Below are 16,592 nucleotides of genomic sequence, written 5' to 3'. Positions count from 1 at the left end.
ACCTATTACATAATATTGAGTTTTGCCAGTTTCGTCTTACTCGATAGTTCAGCAACATAACAATCATCGTGACTCTGTACGGCCATTATGTAAAAAGCCGGTTGTCCTTGGACTGTGATCAGGTTTCACATCGAAGTACTTTGCAGAGATCCAATTCCAAAGTCAACAGACAAGACATATTTTCATGGAAGCAATTGGTAGAGCAGAGCCGTCGTGCGATTCTTTCGTATTTCGCATTTTCACTCTGGGCTTGCTCAGTTGTACGTTAAGTGTGGTCCTATCAGACCAGAGTTATCCAAAACGAAATACCATACGTGTAAAGCAGAGATGATGTGGTGTCTTAAAAAAGTCATGATGGCGATAATTTTGTACAATGTGCAAACGTACATCTGTTTATAGGGTACATGGCACTGTTTGCGCACGTCAGAGACCCACATTTTCTCCACAAAAGTTTAGAACACGATCTTGTGGGCGTCATGAATCTTGCACTTCAAACTAGCTAGACAACCTGGACTGTCCGTTGGCATTTTTGACAAGTGATACATTCCAGGTGCAGCTTGAAAAATTTGATCTCTGCACTCGGAGTGCAACAAAAGAGACAAGACACGTTTTACGTCAAATGCATTGGAACAGACTTTTGAACAATCTTGAATAGTCTACTTTGCAGAGATTCGTTTCCTGGTGTACCGACCTGTACTGTTTAAAGGGCGAGGTGTCGTCCGATGAGTCATGACTACGTCATCCAGGTATGTGCCCTGGGGCACGACCCGTGACGTGTTCGGGGGGAAAAGGTAAATATTACAGGAACCATTGGGACATAGGGGGCCAGGTGGAGGTATACCAAACTAACCATCTTCAAGCTAAGCTGATGAAGGGAATATCAAATAAAACCTCGACAAAAAGTCCACATTTCGAATGACGCCATTCATGATCAAAGGTCGCCGGACCAGCTATTTTATATCTAATAGAGGGCCGGCCCCACACCGAGGTCTCACGTTACTGAGAATGCATTTCTTAATTTTCTAGGCGACCAAGTTCCCGATAACCAATTTTTGATGAGTTGTGTGGAAATCCAACACTACAGAAACTTTCGCTGGCGGAAATTGGGTTACACAGGGGAATTATTGCTTCAAATTAGATTGGAACCCGTGCCCCAAACATGGATGGGTAGCTAGAGTTTGCACCTAGTTATTTTCCAACTCAACGAACCGGTCAGACAAAACAACACTAGAGTCAAAGTAATACAGGACATTTATTCGCACGACAAAATAATACATAACATTACAACAATTCCGCAATATTTACAGTATAAAACTTTTAACTGTATAAAAATGATGGTAATCTTAAAAAAAACATCAGTGGACAATAATTAGAAGCCAATGTCAGCTGCAGAGTTCGTGATCGTTCTTGTCACTTTTCTGGATCATGATATCTGGGCAAGGTGGGCTTATATTTGAATTACCCTGGCAAACCTGTAGAGTTCGGCCTTGAGGGTCTCAGCTGTGGCAGACCCGTGTCTTGTATTGGTATTGGGATAAGAAAGTATCAGTTCCTGAATTCCCCCGCCGGAGAGAGTATCAAAAGACGGCATTGCTGAGGAAAATTCCGTTTGGTCTCCAGGACACTCCGTACTGCTCCCTCAGCCTCCTGAGCTCGGCACGTTCCACTCCGACCCGCACGTCTGGCACGGCGTTTCTCCGCCGCAGTAGTAGCGGGCTGGTCGGCAGCACACTCTCCTCTGAAGCCGGGACCATTGCCGGGTCCACCCGGTGCCCCTCCTCGGTACGCTCGCTGTACTCTTCTCGAAGATTCTGCAGAGTATTTGCGTCGATTCCTTCCAAGACATTCCCCATGGCGTTCCGTCGGCGTGGGCCTCTCCTGAATTCGTCAGCAGCAGACATAATGTTCCCACCAGCGAACTTGACTTCCGACTTCTGTAGTGTTGTCTGTAGTGTTTCTGGCGCGCTGCACCTGCATAATAAGCTATATAGTGCACTCTCGCTTCTGATTGGACAATTCCGGGCGATTCGGAATCCCGTTCTTGTGATTGGTTAACGTCATCGTTACGTTGGGGAATCCCACTTTCACCAGTCTATCACGTGGATGAGTAAGAATGAGTGTACAGCACAGCGTCATGTTGCTACATGCTGATAGAAGATCATATGGCTTTCAGAAAATGATGTTTGGAATTTTAAGTGCTGCACTGGGGCAGGACAAATCCTTTGATGCAGCGAGCTGCTGTTGCCTGACTGAAACGCCAGCATTGTGACCAAAGTGATGACTAATAGTAATATACAGATAGTTGCTCATGGTAACGTTATGTTAGATTGCTGGGGCATAGCCCTACCTGGTGCTATCCTAGTTAATACCAGACCACCAGTGGGAGGTCTTGTAAAAGTATGGTAACCTCCACCAGGCCTTCCTACAGGGGCATGGAGCGTAACAAAAAGGGGAATAATATCTACTCTCCAAGCAGAGGTTGTTCAGGGGAAGATTGTGACCTTTCTACCATATCTCCCATGTTCTGTCCACACTCTCCTCCTTGGTGGGGAGTGCATTGTATGTACACTTTGATTCTTATGTTACTCCAAGCTACAAATGTCACATTCCTATGCAATGGAGACAACAAGTATAAAAACTACAAATCTAAAAATGTTACTAAGTGCATCAGTATGAAGTGAGTATTGAAGTGCATGATACTGATGAATCTGATATCATGCTTGGATACATCACATCATCAATAGTTACTCACATCTATAACAATAAGTAGTAGATATCAAGATCTGTTAATGTACACTTGTAGCTTTGATCATTAAGCACATAAAAACATAATTTAGTTGCAGCGGTATATACCAAAGTGCTGTATTTTCTGTTAGAAAAATAATATCAGGGAAAATAAAACTTGATTACACCATCCATATGGTCAAACAAATTATGCAATATATTTAGAATTCTTTCATGCCCAGCTATAAATATTCAGTACAATTACAGTTCTTTCTTAATTCATTGATTACAAAATGGAAGGCCAAACTGCCAATATAGCCAGAGAGGAAACCTTAAAGGGGCATTCCACTCCACACGGGAGTGTTATTTTCCGATAGATATTAGTTTTAGGAAGTGATAACTGCATACTACTTCACACTATACGATAAAGTACCCAGTTGCTCCACATGCCTCAAAAGCATTCAGTCTTCTACTAAACTCCCCAAGTACCCTCTAATTGAATTAATCCTATGGCTGAATACAATGCAAAACTTTTAGGTAAGGTTACAAAACTAATTTTCGGTTCGCTAAGAAATCTCGTCTTGTTCTTGTATTCTTTGCTATCTTATGAGCAATTTGCCTTCTCGGTGTGATTAGCGTACCTCATTTGTTCCGAAAATATGTACGATAAACAAAGTGTCTATGCGTATAGGGAATGCATGGGTAGGGTCTGCATGGGTTTAGTGAGTGTCATTATTGTTTTATAAAACACACATCCCGTAATTCATCCCAAGGTGAATTCCACAAAATTCGGCTGATTATGTATTCATTGACACATTATCTATTGGAAAACAAGACTCCCTTCTGGAGTGGAATGCCCTTTTAACCTCACATGTAGGAGGGCCCCAATGGGGGGGTCCCGACAACGCTCTACGCTAAATTCTGGTGACCGGCTACGTATTACGCTGAATTCAGGGAGCCTCTCTACGCTCTACGCTAAATTCGAAAGCTTCCCCACACATTATACAGAACTCATCACCGAGCGACTGAGCGTTTGTGTCAAAGATGGTATTTATGATACATAGAAGTGAAAAAAGTTGAGTTAAAAGTATCAATGACCATCAATGGTAACCGGTGGCAGACGCGGCGGCAGCAAATTTCTAACGCGGGGGTCTGGCGGGGGGGGGGGCAATAATGCTGACCGAATTTATCATCTTAAGCGCCGATGGCGCGACAATCCTAGGGGGTCGCGGGGCATGCTCCCCGGGAAAATTTTGAAATCTTGACCCTCTGAAACGTTACTTCCTGCATTTGAGGGGCAACTTTTTCTCCGAGCAGACAAGGCAATACTTAATGCCGCCAAAACAGTTACTCAAATAAAAATAAGCAACTGGATATGATTTTGCTGGAGTAACTGTTTTTGGCATACTTCTCGTATCTTATTTAATACCTGGATGTCTAACCTTCATGGACGAATCTATAATGCAATTTCTATTGAAAATACAGTTTAAGTTTTTGAGGGCGACGCCCCCACCATATTTTCACCATGTCGCCGTGAGCGCAGATGGTGCGGGGTGTCGCAAAGAGGTCCACGGAAATTTTGAAATTTCGACCCTCTGAAACGCAATTTCCTGCATTTTGAAGGGACTTAGGGCAATGGTTAGGGCAGGTTTGATTCCGCTATACGCACAATTCATCCATTACGTTTTTCGGTAAATTCCGGCGAGCTACAACGCATTACGTAGAATTAAAAGAGTCAATTAGGCTCTACGCAAAATGCACTGATTACGCTCTACGTTGAATTAAGCGATCCGTCTACGCTCTACGTAAAATTAAAACGGCCGATTACGCTCTACGCAAAAGGGCATTGGGGCCCCCATGTAGCAATAGAATAAACAGTGAATAACAAACTGTGGCATCACCAATGGTCTAATGACGCACCAACATTACATCAACCCAACAAGTGTGAGTTAAACAGACTGAGAAGGGTTCCATCAACAGTGAGAAAATCATTAACTAGCTTTGCACAAAGAAAATACCTCATTGGGAAATTAATTCCATCTTACTACCAGCTGGAACCATTATACTATTAATCTTGAAACTTGCGCAGTGGTTTTCTCAGTGACATCGTGAAGGTTCTGCATTCACTTTTATGCCAATCATATAATCTGCACTGTCACAAAATATGATTAGCATTGTTCAATATTCTGTTTTAACCAAAAATGTTCTGCATTCAGCAATATCATTCTGCATTCAACAGTAATTTTCTGTTTTGCTTTCACAGGTGGTACAATATCCATCAATAATGTCTGCATTCACAAATTATGTTCTGCATTCACTAGTCATCAATGATGTTCTACTTTCATCAATATTGTTTGACATTCATCAATAATTTTCTGCATTCATTTTATTTGTTTTGCATGTACCAATATATTTTGTGTGTACTAAATGTTCTGTATTCACACAACATGAACAACATGTTCAACAATGATTGCACATTATGATATCATACTAGATAAGCCTTGTTATGTTTCAGACTGTACCTGTAATGTAATTTATATCCTTTGCTTCTTTTATTTGTTTGATTACTTTAATAGCATTGATTTGACAATGGTTGACACACATTAAACACTGTACTGTTGTGTACTTAAGAGATCACACTAAACCTATACTGTGTGTTTGTGTGTCACGAGGATATATTTTACTTGCACTTGCTACTGTATACTGCATATACAATTCAAATTCTCTCATTGAAACCAAAGATGACATGTATATAACAATCTAGTGTACCTTATAACAGCATGTGTATGAATCTATTTAGGACTTTTATGTAACCTGTATCTTTGCTATACTTTGTCTGACCTTTCCTTTTACCCTCATAACCTCAATGAAAAGCACTTTGAGTTTTCTAATGATTATGAATAAACAAAGATTCAACCGAAAATACTCTTAAACCTTCATATGACCTCAATACAACATACGAGAACTGCAGAGAGGCTAGCAAAATGGAAGGTTCAACACTTTCAGAAGTCTAACACTTCTGTATCTGTATCTGTATCTGTATCTGTATCTGTATCTGTATCTGTATAGCCGGTATAACCGCCATTCGGCGTAACACACCAGCTTCGCAGGCACGCGGCGCGGCAGCAGCTGGTTATATTACACTGAACGATCCGTCACACCTAACTTTTGCACATCTAACTGCAAGCGTTCTTTAAAACTATCCAGAGAAGATGCCCCTACTGTACTTGGTGATAACAAATTCCAATCTACGATAGTTCTGGGAAAATACGAATTTTTGAACACATCAATCCTAGCTTGGAAACTCTGGTACTTGAAGTCATGGCTGTTTCTTGTTCTTTTTTGAGCTGGTATTAGATACTTATCAGTCGGTACGTCCACCAGCTTATTGGTCATTTTGTACATCATGCAAAGTCTGGACATTTTCCTTCTGTCTTCAAGTGATGTCCACTGTAGATCTGTTTTCATTTTGGTAACACTAGCATCCCTGTTGCAGTTGTTTGTACAGAATCGGGCAGCTTGGTTCTGTACCCTTTCAAGTTTATCTTTGTCTTTCTTTGTATACGGATCCCATACTGTTGCAGCATATTCAAGGTTAGGTCTTACCAGTGACGTGTATGCAAGTGATTTTACGCGGGCTGGGCATGCCCACAAGTTGCGTTTGATTACTCCCAATGTCTGTTTAGCCTTGGTTGTTATTTTGTTAACATGGACACCCCACTTCAGCCCAGTTGTTAACGTAACACCTAGGTATGGGTGGCTTTTTGTGGTTGCTAATGTCTGACCACAAAACTGGTAAGGGGACACATTTGGCGTGCGTTTGTTCGTTATGTGCATGATATAGCACTTATCAGGATTGAACTGCATAAGCCATTTCCTTTGCCATTCTTCCAGGGTGTTCAGATCTTTCTGAAGAAGTTGTGAGTCATTCTTTGCAGATACCTCTATATATAGCAGACAATCATCGGCGAATAACCTCACACTTGAATCGAGCTGGTCTGGCAAGTCGTTTATGTACAAGAGGAAGAGCAATGGTCCCAGAACAGTCCCTTGCGGAACTCCCGATGCTACTTTAACTGGAGCTGAGGCCTTCCCTTCTACCACTACCGTTTGCTCTCTATTCGTCAGGAAAGCCTTTAACCAGTTTAATGTAGAACCTTGAATTCCATAGTACTCCAGTTTTGTTATGAGTCTGCTATGTGGGACTTTGTCGAAGGCTTTAGTGAAATCAAGTATTGCTAGATCCACCTGTCTTTTATTGTTCAGTGCCCCAGCTATGTCGTGAACTGTTAAAATAAGCTGTGTTTCTGTTGATCGCTTTGCTCTGAAACCATGCTGGTAGTCCGTTAGTATATTGTGGCCTTCCAAGTGTTTCATGATATGGCTATGAATAATGTGTTCGAGTAGTTTACAGGAAATACAGGTTAGTGAAACAGGTCTGTAGTTACTGGGAACCGCTCTATCTCCCTTTTTGAAAATGGCGCATATGTTTGCATCTCTCCAGTCTGGGGGGATTTCTCCTGTGTCAAGCGATTGTTGGAAAATGTTAGTCAAAACAGGTGCGATTTCACTGGCTGTCATTTTGAGGAACCAAGGCGGTATTTGGTCGGGCCCGGATGCTTTGGACGGATTAAGGCCTTGCAACATTTTTTCTACACCATACGTAGAAATGTCTATATGTTCCATAGGAGTGGTGCAGGGGTTTCCAAGAGATGGCATGTCTGTGGTGTCTTCTTCTGTGAATACACTTTTAAACTGTGAACTGAGTGCTTCTGCTTTCTTTTCACTGTCACTTATAATGGTGCTCCCCACCTTCAGAGTGGCTACCCCAACAAGGTCTCTCCTCAGGCCTTTTATGTATGACCAGAATGTTTTTGGTTTGTCAGTTATAGCTTCTCCAAGTATGTTCGCCACGTATTTTGAGTGTGCTGATCTTATGCTTTTCTGTACTCCTTTTTTTACTTTCTTGTACTTGTTCCAGTCTTCCTCTTGCCCTGTTCTCTTAGCTTTATTGTAAAGACGTTGTTTCTTCCGACAGTGTCTTCTTAAGTTTCTGTTAAACCAAGGCAGATTGTATCTGCTTGATGTTATTTTACTAGGAATGTGCTTGTTCATTGTGTGCTTCATTTTTCCTTTGAAGTCATCCCATTTCTGTGTCACCGACATGTCTTTTGTTCTCTGGTTAAAGTTTGTAGCATAGTCCTCAAGGTCATTCTTGATAGCCGGCTCGTCAGATTTCGTGCGAATGTACACTTTCCTTTTTGTTTTTTTGTTCTGTTTGGGTGCCAAGTTCACGTCCACTAGAACCATGTCATGGTCACTTATTCCCGGAACTACTGTGGTCTTTTCAATTATGTTTGGGTTATTAACTAAGACCAGGTCCAAAATATTACCATTTCTAGTTGGTTCCTGAACTGTTTGGAATAGCCCATGGTTATCCACTAAGTGCAGTAGTTTCTGTGCCTGTCCTGTATGGTTCTGAGCGTTGTCTGTTGTGCTGACATCCCAATTTATACCAGGGGTGTTGAAATCTCCAAAAATGATTACGTTGTCGGAGTTTATCTTAGTTCCCATTTTATTTATAGAGCTGTCAAGCTCATCCAGACTACTGCCTTGATCTGATGGAGGTCTGTAGTATGTACCAATCATAAGCGGTTTCTTTCCTGCAAGTTGGGTTTGTGTCCAAATGATCTCACAATCTGTGTCCAGATCTGTTCTGTGTGTGACAATCAGATCATCCCTGTTTGCCTGAAATACACCACCTCCTGGGCCAGTTTGTCTGTCTTTACGGTGTACTATATAGCTGTCAGGGAATATTTCGCTGCTTGATATGTTTTCATTGAGCCATGACTCTGTACCTGCTAATATGTCTGGTTTATAAGTGTCAATCACAGTTGCCAATTCAGCAGTTTTGTTTCTAACACTCTGGCAGTTTACCAGCAGTAGTTTTGCCTTGCTCCCCTTTTTGTGACCATTACCTCTAGTGTGAGTTTTCCCCTGCTTTGATCTAAGTGGAGTGGATGTGGCCATTGGTGTGTCACCTGGCAAACTTGTGCTGGAGTTCAGCGTATCAAATGAATTTACCGAATGAAAGCTGTCATCAGTGATGTCGAACATGTCTGATGCAAAGTTTGGTATGCCGCAGTCACAGCATATCCATGAGTATGATCGGTGGGTTGCTAATACAGTGTATACCTGAGAGCCAAGCTCAATACAGTCCTTATGATACCACGTATTGCAGTCATCACAACAAATAGCAGCGTGCTTAATCTGTACTGCTTTGTTACAGCTCCCACAGGGACACTTAGGTGGTCTTGGCCCTGGGTTGATCTCAATATCTCCACTTAGGAGCAAGATCATAATCAGTCAAACTTAAAACATACATTAAACATTATCAAACAATAGGGTGTTGGGGACAACACAAAGGCTTAATTTCAACACTCACTTTATTGATACTGCCTTGGGCAATTTTTGTTTGTCAAAATGTTACATCAACAAAAACAAACAAACAACCAGAAAGGTAACAATTTTGCAAAAATGCATATGTTTTCCTTGTAGCCTCTTGTCAAACTACTCACACACAGTACTATACCATAAGGCTTGCCATATAGTATTGCGTGAGAGTAAAAAAGAAAATCTACTTGGCTATTGAACCAGGTCATTAACATAATTATACTATACCAATAGGCTAGCCCTATAATATTGTGTGAGAGTAAAATTGTTCATACCTATAGTATACAGCTAATATGCTAATGTACTTCTATTCTAAGCTTTGATTGGTTCATGGCAGTTCTAGGTTCTGATTGGCTCATGACAGTAGAAGAAGAAAGAAAAAGAACACACTTAGCAAAAACAAAAATTGAATATGTTTTCCCCATCGGGAAGACACAATAAAAACAATGGACATATAAGAGTTCACTAAAGCAGCTAACAACTCAACATTTTCCTTACCTGTTTCCTTGAGGCCATTTAGAACTTTTTGGAAGATCCCCTTGTGAGATTTCCCATCTGGATGTGTGATGAGCACATCCACGTCACCACAGTTAAGCTTCCCGCGCCGATAAGATCCACAGGCCATCGCCATCAGACCTGGGTTGATAGATTCTGCCATCTCACGCACCTTACAGGGTCAATAAATATGGTTTTTTTATCAACACTCAATGTGCTTTGTTGTTTTTGTGACATTGTTCACACCACCTGCACTGTGGACTTGTCACATGATATTGATTCAATCAATCAATCAAAACTTGAGTGGCATCTTAGCAGGGTGTCTGGCCCAGAACCAAGTCCTGAGTTCAAATTGTAGGGGTTACTATGATATTGCTCCCTTGAGAAAGGCACTTAAACTTATTTCCTCACTTCACTTAGATGAAAATTAGTATCTAGCTTTGGTGAGGAATGTCATCAGAGGTTGACTGTTTGAAGAGAGACACAACTCAACACATTAATGAGGGTCTGCATGCTCTGTTACGTAAGGCATAGGCAGCCTATTTTTATTTCCCGTAATTTCTGGGGAAAACCATCTTATCTACGTAATTTGTAGCAAGGCGACCAACTTAAGCGTAATTGCCTTCCTTGATTTAGCGTAATACGTAGGGTGTTTTTCTGAATTCAGCATAAATCATTGTCAGGACCCCCCATGCAGACCCTCATTGATGAACCCATTGCCCAAAAATAGTAGGGGTCCATCTCGACATGAGCATATGGGTGTGTATGGGGATCAAATACATCTGTCTGGGTATGCACCTTGTACTGTTCAGTACAAACTAGGTGCGTTATGTCATGAGGTACTTAACTGGGCATGCAATACAAACAAACTAGAGTCTGAAAAGTTCATAAACTTTCAAACATGTTTATCGACAGAACGTACGGTCCTTTCTATTTCCGCTGCCTCCTCCCGTGGCATCCTGTCCAGGAAGTCATCGTAGTGCTTCAGTCCAATCTGCTGCTGCCGCGTCAGCTTTGCCTTTGTCCTCAGGTCGTCAAGTGTGCGGAGCCCCTAGTATGGGAGAACAGATTCACACGATAAGCAGAACTCTGACAATGACCAGGGTTGAACAAGTTTTCTAAAATCCACTTGTCCTATTGGGCAAGCACATAAAAAATGTACTTGCCCGAACCAATTTTTCACTTGCCCAAAATTCAAATGTCACTGTTACTAGTTAATACATTTTCACTCCCAGCAATGGAATTCTCTGTTGACAATTGCTTGATGTCATGACTGTAAAAAGTAACAAGTATATCAAAATTGCACTAAAATCAATGGAAAAATCTTACTTGCCCGATCGGGCAAGTGGGGTAGGACATGCACATGCACTTTCACTTGCCCTGGACAATAGGGCTAGTGGACTTGTTTATCCCTGGATGACAACGACAGTTGGAAAGAGTTTACGCAATAACGTTATATGTTCAAATTCATAAGTATGAGAGAATAAAATTTCCCAGTTTGGAAGAAGAATGTTGTTAGTCTTTGATTCTAGACTGAATATTTCAACGAGATATCACACTACTAGTAATTGTGAATGAACAAATGAATAACAATAATTGGTTGCGCTTGCTGGTAGAAATTCTGTGTTATGCACTATGATACATTGCTAAAATAAATCTAAATGAGGCTGACACAAGAACATAGCGCGCAAAAATCATTCGTACACTTGGTTTATTTCGAAGACATCTATAGGACTGGTATAGTACAATCAGACATTTTGTTCATTGTACTGAATAAGCTAGCCTGAGAGCTTTTCTTCATCGAGGTCATCAAGGCATAATGTTAGAATACACACTGTAATAATTAAGACAGATTCCCTGAAAAGTTGTAGGAAAGAAGAAGTGGCAGTAATGCCAGCCTCAACCATGTGTAATTGGGTGCATACCTGCTGCAGCCACTGTTGTGCAGTTTTTGCCCCAGCTCCCCATACATCATTAAACAAGTTCAGGGCTTCGTGTTCAGGCCCCAGGTGGTCCAGCTTCCGCAAGTGTCCGCTCTCAACCACCTCCCAGATCTTGTCTGCAAGTCTCTGCCCGACACCTGGCAGACTGTGGGCCTCCTACAGGTGGAACACAGGTGGGACACAAGTAGATTATCACCTGACTGCCAGATAGCTGCAAGGTCGTGTGGAATTAGCCTGGTATCCAACTGTATTAGAGCTCCCGAGTCTCTTCTGTCTTCTCTGCAAGAGGAGAGGACAGAAGAGACTCGGGAGTTATAATACAGCTGGATACCAGGCTAGTGTGGAATGACAGATTGTTTTTTTTTGTGTTTACCTCTTCATGTAAACACTTAAGCCCATTCAAATGCAACTTACACCATCCAAAATACAATCATCAGGTCATTGAATTTAAGCCCTCTTTCGAAAATTGAAAAAGGAAAATGCTTAATGAACAGACTTCCAAAACTATTCCTTCCATATTGATTGACATGTAATGCAAGGCCCAGTGAAGCAAGTAAAGATGGAATAAAAGATGATAAAAACAAGTACAGCAATGCCTGACCTCCCATGAAGTAATAGGTTTGGGGTGCCTCTGAAGTATTGCAATGGCCTTGGTGTAGCTCAGGGCACGCCATTGGTCACTGGTGTTTTTGTATGCCTTCGCCAGCAACTACAGGAACATATATATCAGATAAACTATCATATCATCAGGAAAATGTTGGAAAAACAAAACACTCCTCACTGAAAGTATTTGCACCCTTAATCAAGTTAATGAGACTTATTTTTTCCTGATCATGGGCAACCACTACATCGATCTCTACCTACAATCTCAACTTCACTAAGATGAGAAGAAGCCGAACCTATAAACTATAGTTTTAGAACAAATGATTTAGTATTAGAAGGCCTGTTAGTTTATATATTTTAATATGACTTCTACATTTGCATGCCTTTACTTAGATACAATATGATACAAATTTCAGTAACCCCAGCCACCCACCTGGAACTTGTCTGTGATGTGCTTGTTGTAGTTCACACCTTTGGAGGTAGAGGGCTCTGCACATACCCACTTTCCCCGCTGAAAAACACAGCGGATTGGGACTTAAAGGCTTTGATTTTTCATATGGATCACAGTTGAAATACTAAGAGAAAAAAACATTGATCATATCAAATTTAGCTCCTAAATAACCACAAAAGTAGTCATGCACATAGGTTTTGTTATATCCGAAGTGGCAAGAAAAGCATTATTGGGGATACATGAATATTTAATTATGTCATGTGTCAGTTGTATCATGTATTGTATATTGAGATTATGTAACTTTGTGCTATGAATCTCCCCCAGCCTCTTGCTTGCCAAGAGTTTCAAATCAATAAATCACTCACTACGATAAGCTTCTGTTTCAAAATTTTTTTTTTTCCTAAACCAACTAAACGATTGGCAACATTACTGCATTATGTTTTAGAAAATAATGACTACTATCATCCTGAAACAAAACTTAAACAGAATATTTTCTCCAGACCAATCTATTTCCAAAGATCATACCTATGGAATAAAAAACTCCAGACTGATTATTATTGGCAAACGTCCCTGAATCAATATCAAACCTCCCAGACCAGACTAGTTAAGCTGGTCTCCACTCCAGCCATTGGATACTGCAAGTCATATCAAGTCAATTTCATGGATGACAGCCTTGTGCACCCAGATTTTGACATTTCTTTCTGCTTAGGCCACACCAATTTAATTTGTTGCTCCTCGGATTCTTTTTTTTTTCCAGAAAAATATTGGGGCAGTCGGTCGAAAAAAAAGGAGAAAAAAAATGCAAAAAGTCTGGGGTGAACATATGAGGCTTATAACACAAAAAACAAGGTTAGTAGTCAAGTTTTCAGGTTTTCATGGCATGCATATGATTTATCCAATGAATCTCTTCCTTTGATTCGATAACACTGTTCTGAATAAAAGGGAATTGTTTTTATACTAAAATTATGTGTTGAAGAAATGCAAGAAGCTTATAGGTTTTCTATCATGTGACTGCAAAGAAGCTCTCTGATTGGTTTATCAACAGTATGTGCCCCTGGAATGAGTTTTTTACAGGCCTGCAATAGCAAAACCTATATTATTTTTCTTGGGACTAAATTTTTTTTTTCCAATCGGAAAAAAATGAGTCGGGAAATCAGAGAAGCAACAAATGAAATTGGTGCAAAACATGTAGATCTTACCTTTCACTTTTAAATACACTGTGTGGTAAGCATGAGACTTGAGACAGAAGATCAATCAAAAAGTAGGAATACAACAGGAAGGAGATGACAGCAGGATTGTAAAACCTATCCTTTCAGATACATGTATATATTACTGACTTGCACCTTCAATTTTGGAATTCATGTAACAGTTGAGTGCTATTATGTACAGGATTTGCAGACCAGTGAGCGAAGATGAATTAGATGAATTCAACAACATGTAGATTAAAGTCTGCATTTAAACATCTTTGTAAAAAAAATGATTTTCAACCTTGTTTCAAATGCAAAGAAAGATGATTTTTTTTCAAAATCATATCCAGTTGCTTGAGTAACTGCTTTTTGGCATATCTTATTACCTGGGTGTCTAACCTTCATTGACATATGATTATATTCATTTTTGGTAGTTACACAGTGTTCTGTTGGCTTATGATTCTTGCTACTTGATTTGTGATCTTTTTGAATATGAGGCTTTGGTTTGTTCTTTTTTGGCTTTCTTGTGTTTTCACCCTCTTGGTGTTTCCAGATGATGTAATCCACAACACTAACCCAGGGTGGCCTAAACAAAGCTGGCAATCTTCTGGCGACCCTGAAGATATGCTGCTAGCATAAACATGTAATCTATATGGCCATGATCATAATATCAAAGCATGTTGACTGCTGTTCAGCGATCAAGATGGCGCAAAACAAGGCACTGCTCGTGTTACTTTTGGTCTCCTATCATCTAGTTTTCATGCTTGCAGCAGGTCCACAGTGCCCAGATGTCTGTCGTACTGAGGAGTCCAGAAAATGGCCCTCGAGACCAGCTGAAGCTATCTGTCACTGTCCAGACCATCAGAAAGGATCGCCTTGTAGCTGGGTGGGGCATGAAGGCACTTACAGCTTTCCAGTCTGTCTCGACAGCATACCAGCTCACTTCGACAAAGAAACAAAAGCAATCTTCATCAAGCATCTCCGTTCTTCTGCAATCCTGGAATGGTCTTTCTCTAACATATCAAGCCTGAAGTTCCTTCACATCAAACAGTCCAATGTTTCTGCAGTACGGCCGGGGGCTTTTCAAGGTCTGGCATTGGTGGGCAGCCTCAGCCTTGAAGACAACCGTATATCAAGTCTAGGTATGTGGAATAAAATTCTTATATCCCAGCACCAGAATAAATCTGTTTTCCCTCAAACTTCTACAGAATGGAACCTGATCTTAGCTTCAAATGGCAGTGGGATATGAACGGTCTAGGTGTGACAAGTGTGGTAAAAGATGAAATGTTACTTTGCAGGGATCAATTTTGCAGCAGGTAGAAAATGAATGGATTTTTAAAAGCTCATAGTTGAAATAGCTGTGCAGCAACTACAAAGAGGGATATGTTTTAAGTAAGTTTTGAAGGAGCACTAAAGCCCAGAAGGAGGTTTTATGTTCTAATAGATATAATCAGAATTTTAGGAAGCAAAATGCACACTAGTTCACAATATATCAAGTACCCAATATATCAAGTACCCAATTGCAAGTTAGTCCTGCACACGTGAGAAGCATTCAACATTCTACTAAACTCCCCCAAAACCCTCCAAACAAATTAAACAATCTCAGCCTTTGCAGTGGCGGCAGCACTGTGTGTGCAGGTATATCATGCTGAATGGCAGGATCCCTTCCAAAACTCAGTTCACTAGTTAAAACTCAGGAAACACAGGAGAAACATACCCCGCAGAAGAGGAGATATCATATGTTTACCTTCCCTTTTTTTCCCTTGTCAGAGTTTATGATGTTTGCTTTAGAGGATCTATATCTGGTAGATTTCCTTATTGCAGACTGTGATTCCAATGTGTTTCTCATGCGTTTCATGGTTACTGTAATCAATCAACACCTAGGAGGAGAGCATATACTGTAAATGCATTTAAGTTAGCAGGAAAATGGAGTGTTTGCGGTGGTTTAAGTTTGTGGTAGTGCCATAGACTGTAGTCACGTACTATAATGGAAAAATGTTCACGGTGGTTTTAAGTTCACGGTAAAGTGGCCACCGTGAAAACCGCAAACATAAAACTACCATGCACATTTTTGCATTTAGGCCACACCAATTTAATTTCTTGGTTCACGGATTTTTTCATAAAAAATATGGAGCGAGAGGGCGAAATAAAAATAAAAATTGTAAAATGGTTGGGGTAAAGGTAACGGCTAATCCAAAACATAAAGAAAAAAAGGTTTCAGCTTGAAAAAAGTACAAAAACACTATTATTGTACAGTAACAGCACCTGTACCCACACTTAAAGGAGCTTACAATATAAAGGCCAATTTGCTACACCAGTAAGTTGGTGAATGGTTTCATTAATGGTGAAAATTTGCTGATTGGTAATTTTTATTTTTATTTTTTTTTACAAAAAATAGGAACGAGCGAATCCGTGAACCAAGAAATTAAATTGGTGTGGCCTTACAGTAGTATTTAGCAGACTGGCAGGTCCTGGTGTTCCTGAGGGTGGAGTAGTTGGTCATGGATATTAGGGACATGATTCAATTGGGCTTTGCACATGTATCATTCTGTCATACATTGGAATCACAATAGAAAAGTGTTCCAGTATGTGTATACTGTACTGTGATTCTTGCAGTTAATTTGTCATTACAAATCTACATGTAAGTAAGAAGCCTCATCTGAACGAATGAATGAATATGGACAGCCCTCTCACCTTTGGGCCCTTTAGTCCCTTTCCCAGAGGTCCAGTGAAAAT

General features: G+C 40.6%; 1 protein-coding gene across 1 annotated transcript in view; it reads right to left on the bottom strand.

Annotated features, from left to right (window-relative positions):
• LOC118412950 (DNA polymerase lambda-like) overlaps positions 1-16,592 on the bottom strand; it is a 38,055-nt gene that overhangs the window by 11,099 nt on the left and 10,364 nt on the right. The window contains exons 3-7 of the mRNA XM_035816026.1: positions 12,652-12,729; positions 12,217-12,324; positions 11,598-11,771; positions 10,595-10,723; positions 9,676-9,844 (exon numbers count right to left, since the gene is read on the bottom strand). Coding sequence (XP_035671919.1) covers positions 9,676-9,844; positions 10,595-10,723; positions 11,598-11,771; positions 12,217-12,324; positions 12,652-12,729 — 658 coding nt within the window. The remainder of the gene's footprint in view (positions 1-9,675; positions 9,845-10,594; positions 10,724-11,597; positions 11,772-12,216; positions 12,325-12,651; positions 12,730-16,592) is intronic.

This window comes from Branchiostoma floridae, chromosome 4 (genome assembly GCF_000003815.2).
Source record: "Branchiostoma floridae strain S238N-H82 chromosome 4, Bfl_VNyyK, whole genome shotgun sequence".
Classification (NCBI taxonomy): domain Eukaryota; kingdom Metazoa; phylum Chordata; class Leptocardii; order Amphioxiformes; family Branchiostomatidae; genus Branchiostoma; species Branchiostoma floridae.
Note: the sequence above shows the minus strand (reverse complement) of the source record. Positions and strands in the feature narration are given on the sequence as shown.